This window comes from Apteryx rowi, unplaced genomic scaffold (assembly GCF_003343035.1).
Source record: "Apteryx rowi isolate R43461 unplaced genomic scaffold, aptRow1 scaffold_270, whole genome shotgun sequence".
Lineage (NCBI taxonomy): Eukaryota > Metazoa > Chordata > Aves > Apterygiformes > Apterygidae > Apteryx > Apteryx rowi.
In genome coordinates, this window is record NW_020449086.1 from 245,436 (window position 1) to 258,194 (window position 12,759).

Sequence of the window (12,759 nt, forward strand, 5' to 3'; positions counted from 1 at the left end):
ATATTTATGTTGTGAAATGAGTTACATTTCTGCCTGATTGCTGGGCATTGCCACACTGATGACTGCATTTTATAATGGGATGTTAAGTTCAATGGGATCACAGAGGATGAATGCTAATATAAATAACCAACTCTGAACAAAAGACAAATGTTGCTGATAACATAACACCACAATGGAAATGGCTGCGCTTTATAGAAAAACAGGACATGACTCCCTTTCCCTTGAAATGTATAGAATACAACCTTGCAATCATATATCACCAAATGTAACAATATAGTTAATGTTGTTCCTTCTCCTCTTCAACAGCCACGGGCACCCAATGTTTTCAGAATGACTTTTTAAATACACAGTGTACAATCAAAAGAGAGGTTTTGTACAAAAGTTATACAGATATTAAATTCTCTTTTCTGTCCAACAGAGAAAAGCTGTGGCTTTTTTTTTTTTTTTTTTAAAGCATCCAACACCCGTGCCCTTCTTCAAAAGGTCATTCCCTACTTGGTAAAAAGAGTGATACTATGATTTAAAAGACCACCACCTATCTGAGATATCACATGACTGGTAAAAAAACCGAGACAAAGTGGAATCAGTAGATACGATATACCTAGTCTTTAGTGAAGTTCAGGATTTTCTTATACCTTATGCACTGATATAAGCAAAGAAAGATCTACATGAAATTACTGAAAGGTAACTGTATACCTAGTTGTGCACCTATGCATGACTAGACATGTACAGAAAAGGAATTTTAAAGTGGGGTCTTCCAGGATTTGGTCATAAGGCTTGTTCCTAATCGGTATCTTCACTAATTATTTGAAATAAATGGTGGAGTACAGTTGTAAAACATGTGAGCAACAATAAACTGGAAGAGTTGCAGTAATTTAACATGGCAAGATAAATACTCAAAATTATCTTGATTCATTAAGCAAAATGTGAAAAACAAGACTACAATGAATCAAGACAAATGCAAAGTGCCATATTTCAAAGGAGAAAGTAAAAGTTTAAGGTAAGTTACAACCTAAGGAGTGGTTCCACACAGAAGCAAATGCAGGCGGTAAAGGGGTCTCAAACCACCCAAAACTGTGTTTGTTTGGTCTTGAAAAGAAGAGTCTAAGGTAACACCTAAAGCCATGTCATCTGCAACAGATGGAGATTTTCATATCTGGTCAGAGGAAACAGGACAGAAGGGTGGTGGGGGGGGGACAGGGGGAGAAGCAGTTGAACATACATCTAGAAAGACTTAAGCTGGATATTAGAGAAAAATTCTCAACTACAAGAAATGTGGAATCATAAAACGACTACTGTAGAATGTTTTTTAGTGGAGCTTTTAAAGGAAAGATCCAGCCAACGTGTGCTGGAGCTGATCTCAGTAAGCAGAGTTTGAGCACAGCAACCAGAGTAGGATGATATCTTAAGGCCCATACCAGTTTCTTCATTCTTATGAACACATGCATGTCACTTGCGATAGGTAACCAAGCAATCCTTACCGTTAGCTTTCACTGACCACAGATTTGCACTGTCAGGACTTTGGGATTTTGGAATCACTGGGTGACCATCTCTATGAAAAGAAATGTTTACAGACATTTTTATATTAAAAAAAATAAAAATAAAATCATGGTAGTCAGACATAAGTACATCAGTGTCTGACAGTCAGTAAGACCGCTAATCATGATCTCTAATAAGAGTGTTCTGGAGTGTTTAGAACATGCAGTGTTAGAGGTAAACCATTAGTAGTTAGGATCCTATTTCCAAAAGCTTAGAAGACTTCATTAGAGCCCGTTTCATTCTAGACTCTGACAAAAGATTCAGCCTCACAGTCTCAGGCTAGAGCTCAAAATCTAGAACTCTGGGAACTTTGCATCTGAAAATAAAGCCCTCCATGCCTCAAAACAGAGCACATCTAGAACACTACAGGCAATGTTTTTCTTTCATCAAAAACAGTTTTATTAAACAGTTTGGTGATAACTGTTTCAATGCTCACAGTGTGAAGTAGGCAAAAAAAAATGAAAAGCRTAGAGATAGTTCTAAAGAAAAGGATATTTTGACCAGTTTCATTCGAAACACAGAAGGCTCAACAAACCATGGAAAGTGCTAAGCACAAAAACTGAGAATGTACGGCCCCTTGTGGTGTCAATCCTGAATAATATGCCAGCTATTACCACTCTGGTGAATCAGCTGTCATGCCAGGAACATGTTTTACCCATATATTCATACAATCATGTGAGAAAAACAAAGTCACAGGCAAGCATTTACTGCCAAAATATACCTGGTCACTTTGAGCACCACTTTAGGAAGGGATGTTTCCAGCATTCTTTTGGCTTCTTTCAGAGTCATTCCCTGTGTGCTTACTCCATTAATGTAATGGATAATATCTAAGGCATGGAGACTCTCGTCTCTCGCAGCAACTGATTTGGGGAGAATGTCACTAATATACACAACCTGGTAAAGGCTGTCATGACCTCCCGATAAAGACAGACCTGTGCAGGAAAAAGAAAAGAAAAGAAAAGAAAAGTATGTTCTTTCTTTGTAACTAACTTTTTTTTCTTTCACAACTAGACCATGAAAAACATTCCACGTTAGAGCAAAAAGTAATATAACTTTGTGTTACCCAGCTCCTCCTTATGGCATGTTAGCGTAATATCAGGCAGTAAATGAGGTGACACTGGCATCTTGGGTAACTCCAAAACACGTCCTAGCACTAATCTGACAGTCTTTGGGGCAGCTCGGAGAAAATTTACTGCATCTGTGTGACTCATATTAGTGACATCCATGTCATTAACCTGTAAAGATAAAAACACCAGAAAACTCCTAGTTATGTTCCAAGTAGAACAGCTAGTGTTACTGAGGAAACTGAATTACTACCACTCCTATTTCACATTTCACATTAAAAGACAAAACTATAGATTCTTTATATGACAACAGTTGCAGCCCAACATACTTATCCGGAGAGACAGAACACATGCACATAACTGAAGTGTCACAAGTGAGGACACAAGTTCATAGTCCAAATGTCAGAATGGTAAGCATTAAGGCATATAATCTGACCGTTCCTATTAACAAAAAACTGAGATGCCATACTTTTTAAAGCTCAGATCTGAAAGTCTGACTCAGAACCTAATCCAACTTGGTATGTAGTTGTCCACCTTTCTTAAGATTTAAAAGTATTCAACAGTGTTTCAAAGCCCTGATCTAGCAATGACTCACACACATGCCCTATGTTATGCTCGTCATTGGGACTACTCATAGTGACTAGAAGCCCCCATGCAAGCTTGCACTGGATCAGAAACTAATACTATAATTAAAAACGTCTCTACTACACAATGTAACTACATAATTGCTGAACTTTACAGTGGGAAATTTCTTTCCATTTACTTCCTAACATAATATGTTAGCCATGGAAATTTTTTGAGGCTCAGAGTTGTCCTTTTCACACAATTCCTGTGTCTGGAAATGCTAATTCTCTCACTTTTATAAGCCGGTCTCCAGGTCGTAGTCTCCCATCACTTTTGGCAGGATCCTGAACAATATCATGAATGTAGCAGCCAATGTTATCATTTCCTTTGGTCACTGTAAAGCCCAGACTGCCCTTTTCTGACTTTGTCATGGTAACTTGGAGCTCTRCTTCCTAGGGGAAGAAAATAGCACTTTACAATGCAGACAAATAGAAACAACCTGAACACTTGAATGAAATTAAGACAGTTAGACAACTGATTTACCTATTCGTTTAACGGGAACGCAAGTCTTGATAGTACCAAGACACCTGTCTCAGCAGGCTCAGGGAAGCAGCTTCAAGTAAGCAGCTCTAAGGAGCTCAGATGGACTACTCTTTTGCATGGAGCTAACCATGGGCCAAAGGCCTATGGTCTAAACAAAGTTACAATGGCACACTTCACAGCTGACACCTTTTTTATCCTCAATTAGCTGTCACATAGTAAAAGGCTCTGCATTTTTAAAGTAACAAGACTACACCGGCTGTATCAAAAACCGTTCAGCTGAAGAAAGCAGTTGAATGTATTTTCCTACAAGAAGATACAGTACTACAGTTTATCTTGGAACTGAACACATGCATATGCTTTGCCTATTCTAATTTGCATTCATTTTGGATTTGAAACAAACAGATGTATCACCATTTGCAATGAAACTAGCACAGCTTCAGGAAGGTTTGAGAAAAACTTTAGAGACTAAGAGGACAACATGTTTCTTCTCAAACTGGAGTACTGGATTAGAATGGCTTTGTAACCTGAAAGACTCTCACAGTTGAGACACATCAATGCTCAGTTTTCCATCTTTTCAGTCCATGAATTGATCAGGTCTGTGAGAATATGGAACCACAAGTCCCTTATGCTACACAACACACAATGCAGCAAAGAACTGGGTCTCCTGAAGTCCCTTCCACCCTGATTTTTCTCATGGTCTTCAAACAACCACAGAGAATCTTAACAGGGAAGAAAGAAGAGCCTAGCACATAAGTTTAGTCTGAGAACATTGTCAAGGTGTTGATAAGTATTTAATGCCAAGTTTTCCAGATGGAAAAGACAGACATAAAATACATGTGTATACATCTGGATACAGACACATGGACGCATCCGCACTCACAGAGTAACTGATTATGTAACTATCTAATCCAAACACGCTCCAATTCTGCACGTACAATTAAGTCAGATTTAGCGTTGACAGACTGGAAGTTTGTATTTAATGGAAGCAGTGATGCTATATAAACCCCTCAAGGCTAGACAGAAAACATCTGCAAACACTTGCATGAACAGTCATAGTCCAATGATTACAAATGGCACACTGTAAAGTATGTGAATGCTGTTTGTCAAGACTCCCTCCCCCAGTTTAGTGCAAACATAACTTTCAATTATTCCATCTGTAAATCAATATGCATAGCTTCTATTTAGTTACTCCCAACACCATGTCTAAAACTACTTCCAGGCAGCCACAACAGTAAGTACATTTATGTTACTGAAAGACAGAAATAGGAAATTACCGGTTCATATTCTTCAGCGTTTTTTTCCAATTGACTGAATAACGAAGCCATTCCTCCCAGGCGCGGAGTCAGCTCAGGAACGGGACTAGCATATGAGTCATTTATTAAAACTGACGTGGTAACATCAGGAACAGTTCTACAGGTTGGGATCAGCGGCAAATCCAGTGGCAGATTGCTACAAATAAACAAGCAAACCATTGGAATGCTTTTAGTATTACAGGACAGCCTTCATCATGACTAAAACAGAATTCCGCAAAAATTCAACAACTCATTTTGCTTGTATTTAGGCACAAACTCCAGTATTTCTACCAGTATATCAGAACTCCGGGAAGGATCAGCTCTTACAATGTGGCTGTCATCAAAAAACAAATATATGAACCAATATTGACTTGACATAGAAATAAAAAAGTAAAATAAAAAAACCCTTTGTATTTCCATGAGTAGGCCCAATAAAACTGTTTTTGTAAACACCTTCTGCAAAACTACAAGGATCATTGGGAGCAGCATACCTGTCCTCAAACTCTGATTTGCTAGGAGTCTCCCGAGCAGAATACAAGATGGTATGAACAGCCTCTTCCTGATCACCGTGCATCTCGTACTGGCTATGTGCTTGTGTCATAGCTTCATCGGAGGTTTGGTACAGGGCAGAACTCCAGCCAGGGCCCAACTGTGCTGGAGAATCTATCACCTCCTCATCACCGCTTCCACTGCTGTCACTGTAGCTGTCTCTCCTAGAGGGAGATTTTAGCCTTTTCTTGCTCTGATCAGTAGTTTCATTTTCATCTGAGCTGTCACCTTGTTCTCCATTTGATGGACCGGTAACTTCTTTGCTGACATCTGGAAATACTTGTTGGGGTGAATGGATGGGAGTCTACAGAGAACAAGGACATTTAATGCATCAAACTCCAGTTTTGATGGTAGGAAAAAATTGCAAAGACTGCATAAAATTACTAAAAACAATTAATCAATGGCTCCTTCCACTTAGATGTTGTCTTGATTGGGTGAATGCATCATAGCACAGTTTCACCAAGTTCGGGACAAATTTGCCAAGACAAGCATGCAGAACTTTCAAATATATACTGCTAAGCAACTGTAAAATCATCTAAGGAAAACAAATATACCCTTGGCTTTACTCTTGGGAAGCCTGCTGACAGATGTCTTGACACTCTGCCCAGCTGTCGCCTAAGCAATTACCATGAAATCCCTTGCAGCCAGAATACACTGATGATGATTGTGGTGTAGCTGAAGTCAAAATAATCTCACGCAGAAGACAAGCAGGGAAAGTCTTAAGCTAAAAGCTTAACAGACAACAAAAACTACCATAATTAACACAAACTGGGGACTGTTCAGCCAAACTGTTAAGTTCAGTTAGAACCAAGGACAGTTTTGACAATAATCACATAAACCCAAGAATGACGTGTCAGTTAACAAACGCAAAGTTCTAAAGCATCATTTATGCTTCATTTGTCAAATTCTTGTGTTCATGCATTCATCAATCCATAATACTGTTATAAACAAAAACTGTCATTTGCTTATTTATATATATCTGCTACTTTATGAAAATCACTCCGCACTATGAACACGTTCATTACAAGATTAATTATTTGTATCAGTGTTTTATTCAGTTGCGTACCTTCTTTTCTTGCTCTAATTTTAAGTTTGTATTTATAAATACAAGTTTCTGTGATCATACTTGAACTGTTTTTACTGCTTAAAACTTGAATTAAAATAACTTAAAAGTTGAAGACTTTATTTTCCATACCTTTTATACGTTCTTCCCTTTATTATGGAAACCCTGCTTTACAGTCTTGAACTCCTCTCTAAATTCTATCCCAATTCTCTTTTGAGGAAATATATATATATACACACACACACACACACACACACACACACACACACACATATAAAATTGCCATTTTTTACAATATCCTAAAATTGCCTTCTGATCTTTGAATTTATTTACTGGAGCATTTTGAAAATGTGTTTTGGGACATCTCTCATTTCCACTAAGTAAATAGGGCAATTCTTTTTTCAAGGTTTACATGCAGCAAGACCAAATAAATTGGTGTTTTATACAAAATTACAGAATCACAGAATCGCTGAGGTTGGAAGGGACCTCTGGAGATCATCTAGTCCAACCCCCCTGCTCAAGCAGGGTCACCTAGAGCACATTGCACAGGATTGCATCCAGGCGCGTTTTGAATATCTCCAGAGAAGGAGACTCCACCACCTCTCGGGGCAACCTGTTCCAGTGCTCTGTCACCCTCACAGTGAAAAAGTTTTTCCTCATGTTCAGATGGAAAATTCCTTACATATGTTACAGAAAAATCTAATTTCTATTTGAGACTGACTTCTTTTCACATTTCTATAAAATCTGCTGGACACTCTTGAGGGATTTACCACAGGAACCACCTGCGAGCACCCCTTCCCACCCCAGCTTTCCACCCCGAGTTGCATTTCATTAACTAACCCACCAGACCAAATAAATGAACCTTCAAATAATAATTTAAAAAAAATACATGCCAAAGACCTTACCAACAAAGAAGGATCAATGTCTGGTAGTATCCCAGGTGGTGGCCGACAAAGGAGAAGAGAGACTTCTGGAGACGTTCCTCTCAGAGCGGAGATGACTTCCTATGGCCACAGTTAGATTCAGTATTAGACACAGACCCCAAGACTTGCAGGATTTGTATGGCATGAGTTTCACTACTAAGACAGACAGCAGAGAGCACAAACCTGCTGGGATAAACCCTTTAGCGATGCCCCGTTCACTTTCAGAATGACATCCCCAATTTCTATTTGCCCGCTTTCTGCGGCGGGCTGCCCAGGGAAGAGCTTTTTCACCCTCACAATAGTCGAGCCCAATTGCTCTGGGGTAAGGTTGTCTTCACGGCAGAAACTGAACCCGAGGCCTGAGCTGTTCTTCAGCAACCTGACCTCAAATGTGTTCTCTGCAAAAGAAACAGTAAGAGATGATTTCCTACAGCACACTGTCTGTAACAAAGCAGCTTGGACTCTGACTTGGGACATCAAAGTACACACACTCTCCCTCATGAGGTTTTCCTTTACTTCCAATTTACTGAAAACAGACATTTTCGAAAAGATCCATGCAAGTTAAACAGGCTTAGCCAAAAAGCTGATTGTGACATCTCAGTGTGCTGGCTTGCCCCTGACAACACCCGCACTATGCAGAAAGCCAGGGTATCTCCAAAATACTATTCTCTGGGAAGTCTGTAAGGAGCCTGTTATAGCAGAGAGTGGAGTGACTGATCATACATTTGTGACAGCAGCAACTGAAGTTCACTTAGGGATCTGGCAGACAGCATAAATCTCACAGCTAGGCACTGTCCTTGCACGGCACTCCTTTTCTCTGGTAGCAGTAAGTCAGCATGGCCCCTCTGAAAAGCAAATGCAGCACGTACAGGTAAAGCAAAGGAGCTGCTACCAGGGAGGGCAGCACTCTGCCACCTCTGGGGCTCACCTGTTGTTTTGGCCACCTTAGCAAATTCAGGAACACCAAAAGGTTTCTGCAGCGCTTTCCCTGTCCGGGTAGGCTTCCCTCCCCTTTCACAGGTCTCCAACAGCAGGAGCTGAAGGATGCCAACTTCTAGTCAGCTAGACACATCCCCCTTCTCCAGTCCCCCCCAACCATAGTTCCTCCTCTCATCCAGGTCTTTTATCCGCTCTCAATCTAGACAGGAACAGCGGGACCTAGAAGAGCTCTCATCTATATGTGAGTATTTCAGCCTCCATTTGGCAACTCTCCTTATCAGTACCAGAGCTAGCAGCACCTCCTACCGCAGCCTTGCTACAGCCCTGACCTGCAAGGCTGGAGAAATTGGGAAGCATCAAAGAACAGTGAAAGAGGAAACAGTTAACAGTCACTGAACTGAGTTACTGAAATATCAAAGGAAACCTTCAAAACAAATGCAACAGCACAAGGAAAGAGACTGCATTATGTGCAGAAGTGTGGTATAAATTTCTACTAGCTCTGTCTCCTGTTGTTTTTTCTACTCTAGAGAAGGTATCTAAGAGAAGAATTACAAAATCTAGAAGATGCTTTAAAGGATCAGGTATTTCTCCTACATGATCTGACCTGCAGTGACAAAGCTGTAGTCTTTGGCATTTGTAGCTTTTGTTGCTGGTTTCTCCTGAGGCTCGCACTGTCCCACCTGATTTGGAGGCGTGCACTGTGGCGTTACTGGAGCATGAACTTTGGCCACTGAAAGCTGCCCTTTTTCCAACAGCAGATGCACCACCTAAAGAAATGAAACATTCTCCGGTTAAYTGGCATTGGTCATGGAGATGGTATAGTCTAGAGTACACACTTCCTTCTAACCTGTCAGGGTCCTAAATTCTACGGTAACTAACTTTATGGATACCTCCCTCGCTCACACATCCTTATTTCGTTCATTATTTTAAGGGCTGTGAGTGACAAGTTCCACAATACACAGACCAACTTGCGAGATATTTGCCAACACAGAGTCAGAAAGGGTTTTCTTCAGATAAGGCTGTGAGGGGTTAAGAACTGTCAAAGACATTGACATTCTCACATGGGTATAGGGAACAGATTTTAAATCATTTTACAAAGTGTGCACTGACATTAGTCCTTAGCAGCTCCGGATATGTGCATTCACTGGCTATTTTCAGGTGTATACATATTTCTGTATACGAAGTAGCAGCCATGAACAGCACTATCAAATGAAGAGATACCACTGGCAGAGTCAAGTGCCACCCAAAAGGGCTGAGCCTCAAGCAAAGCCAACCACATAGCATGTGAACACAGCTGCATATATGGAGACCCTTGTCTTCCCAGTGGTTCAGATTCAGGACCTGACTGGAGCATGCTACAGCTGCTTTCCAACCCATATGCCTGGGCTTCCCTCCTGTGAAACCCAGGGTCAAGGAGAAAATGCATGGCGTGTAGCCCTCTTGCTCCACACAGAGCCAGAATTGGGCTAAGATGGGCAACAAGACCTAAGACACAAGAAGCCAAAGAGTCTGAGAAAGCACACCTAAACCAACCAGGATACTGCGGGCAATTCCAGTCTTCAGTTTCCTTTACCTCAATTCACTCATGAATAGGTGGTTTACTACAGAGAGGAGGAGAAAGAACGACTGCTTACCTGCCCAGTGTTTCTCAGTGTCTCCACAGCTTGCTTATGGGTAGCACCTTCCAAACTAATCCCATTGACTGAGAGCACACGGTCACCTAGAAATAAATGACGAATAACTGAGGAAAAATTAAGCAGAACATCTTCTATAAAACTTATATGGCACACAGACACTTTTGGTTACTGAAGGAAATTCTCCCACCACCTCATACTCTGAGGAAAGAACAGAATTTTATAACTAAACTGTTTTGAGACAACTCCATGTCAAAGCTGGTGATCCCTATCAGAACAACGTTCTAGTAACCAACACAGAATTTTTACTAAAAACAAATCTTAGCCTATACTGGGAATTCACACTTCACTAAGGAACGAGGGCTGCCTTACAAACAAGCAAAGCCATAGCAATTGCTTCCATTTTCTGTATCAAGTTACCCAGCATACCAAGCAAGAAGGTCACAAATAATACAAAGCCCTTCTCTCTTCACAGCTGGCACTGAGAAGTGTTCTCCGTTAACAGAGACCGCTAGAAAAAAAGAAATTCCTGCAACGTATTTAGTATTTTTTCCTCCAAAATCTCAGCAGTTTTCCGTTGGTTCTGCAGTTGTTCTATATTTTGTTTTAATATTTTTTCTTCTTCAGCTGCAGAATTAGATATCAAGTCTCCAGCACTGAGCATTTATTGGCCATTAATGCGTTCCACAGCCCTTTGAACTGCTCATTATTGTTTCATTCCGCTTCAGCAAGACAGTATTTAAAGCAACACAGGCAAATGAAGTTTCTCAGAGAAACAGCTCTTCTCCCCAGTGACACAGGAATAAGTTAAAGGGGGCAAACAGAGTTTCTAGCTGCTAGGCCGCAGTGTATCCCTCTAGTTCACCACAGACAGTTATCTGAATTCACTCATCTGTTTTTCATGTTAAGAATGCCCACCAAAAGAACTAAAATAATACCTTTTTCTATTCTGCCATCCGCTTCAGCTGCTCCCTTGGGAATAATTGCTTTCACATAAATACCACCATGTCTTATGCTAGTATTTACACCACCCTAAATGGAGAGCAGAAATATGATTTGTCAGCCTTTTTGTAGCTAGAATGCTTAGCACTTAAACACAGTGGCACACACTATAAAAGCTACACTCAGGAAGCACTCTGGTTACTGGCATGTAAAAGCAACAGCCAAACTGTCCAAAACAAAATGTTACACATGGCACGTTTTCACATTTGTGGGATTTATTACAAACAAAGCTGGGGCGGGAAGGCTGTAAAAACACAACACATCACGATGCAACTGCCCCCAAAACAAACAAGTGTCCTTTGGACAGGAACATGTTTACACTGTACTGGAATTCACATGCTTGCATGCATATCAAAGCTCAGAGATGTGTGCAGCAGAGCATGCATCAGGAGCCACAGCAGAAGATGCATACCCATGCAGCGTCCTACTCCAATTCGCCCTCTCTGATGTAACATGAAACTAAGGAGTGCTGCTTTCTCTCAGATCATAGAAGTTTGAAGGTCTGAGCTGAAAAAACCAAGCTCAAATGGCATTGCTTTTGGAGGGTCTTAGCTTTTCTGGCTCACAGACAGCTACCACTGCACTACTGGTGCTTCTCCATAAACTTGGAGGGAAGAGGGAGCCCAACAACGCGTTAACGTGCGCTTCCAAAGCACACTGTATTACATGTGAAAACTTAGAACACAGAGCTAATTGTACACCTCTTCTTTTCATCACTGTACAGGATGGCAATGCAAGGGTCAGAGTGGAGGAGGCTGAAAAAGGAAAGCACAATGAAAATACCACTTGGTCATCCTTTACGGGAAGTCTCTGCAATGGTTGGCATTTTCTAACATTTTCTACAAAGCTGATGTATGCATGCAGCAGGCTTGCTGCTGTTCAACAACTACCTCCTCCTGCATCATTATGCCTCCAGCCATCTGAGATTATGAGCTCTGCTCCAAAACATTATCAATACATTTTTTTAAATTCTTCTAAGTAAACTTTTCTTATTGCCAATGTATTATTTACAATAGGTAACAGGGCAATGACCCAGTCTATGGACCCAAGATTTCTGTAGTCTAAATTTACTTCTTATCAAATATTGCAAATGCTTTGCCTACTTCCTCTGCTATACAGAAAACATTTTGTCTGACGGGACAAGGCAATATGACTTTGGATAGACTGGGATGTTAAAAGAACAGAGTTTCATTTTGTTCCTCTTAGGCTTGAGAGGTTACAGGCCGCCTGTGCTCCTATCCACATGGCCACACTGGGGAAAAGGCTGACTTGGTTTTAGGGATAAACAGTGAAACCCACCGGCTCTGAACTACAGTTAACAACTGCTCATTGTTGTCATAATTTATGTTATTTTTCCAAGTTACTGTGTAGTTTGGTGATCAATCAGATCAATAGAGATAAACTTCGAGTATTAAAATACCCAAATCTTTTTTTGAACATAAAATAAGAACAAGAGCAGTGAAAAACCTATGTGTCTCAGATAAAAAGCATTCACTTTGCCCATAAAGTGCTACTTTACAGTATAGTAGGCCCAAATGCAAACTACCTTCAAAATTTTATAACCTGATGAGAAATTAGTCCATTAAAAATACATTTTTGTCTCCTAGGGCAATAGCCTTGCAAGAAGGCGGTGTCAATCGGGTCTCA

General features: G+C 40.5%; 1 protein-coding gene across 1 annotated transcript in view; it reads right to left on the minus strand.

Annotated features, from left to right (window-relative positions):
- PTPN13 (protein tyrosine phosphatase, non-receptor type 13) overlaps positions 1-12,759 on the minus strand; it is a 99,350-nt gene that overhangs the window by 11,381 nt on the left and 75,210 nt on the right. The window contains exons 25-35 of the mRNA XM_026068462.1: positions 11,049-11,142; positions 10,111-10,196; positions 9,081-9,243; positions 7,721-7,935; positions 7,520-7,618; positions 5,494-5,855; positions 4,985-5,159; positions 3,461-3,619; positions 2,603-2,774; positions 2,261-2,471; positions 1,482-1,552 (exon numbers count right to left, since the gene is read on the minus strand). Coding sequence (XP_025924247.1) covers positions 1,482-1,552; positions 2,261-2,471; positions 2,603-2,774; positions 3,461-3,619; positions 4,985-5,159; positions 5,494-5,855; positions 7,520-7,618; positions 7,721-7,935; positions 9,081-9,243; positions 10,111-10,196; positions 11,049-11,142 — 1,807 coding nt within the window. The remainder of the gene's footprint in view (positions 1-1,481; positions 1,553-2,260; positions 2,472-2,602; positions 2,775-3,460; positions 3,620-4,984; positions 5,160-5,493; positions 5,856-7,519; positions 7,619-7,720; positions 7,936-9,080; positions 9,244-10,110; positions 10,197-11,048; positions 11,143-12,759) is intronic.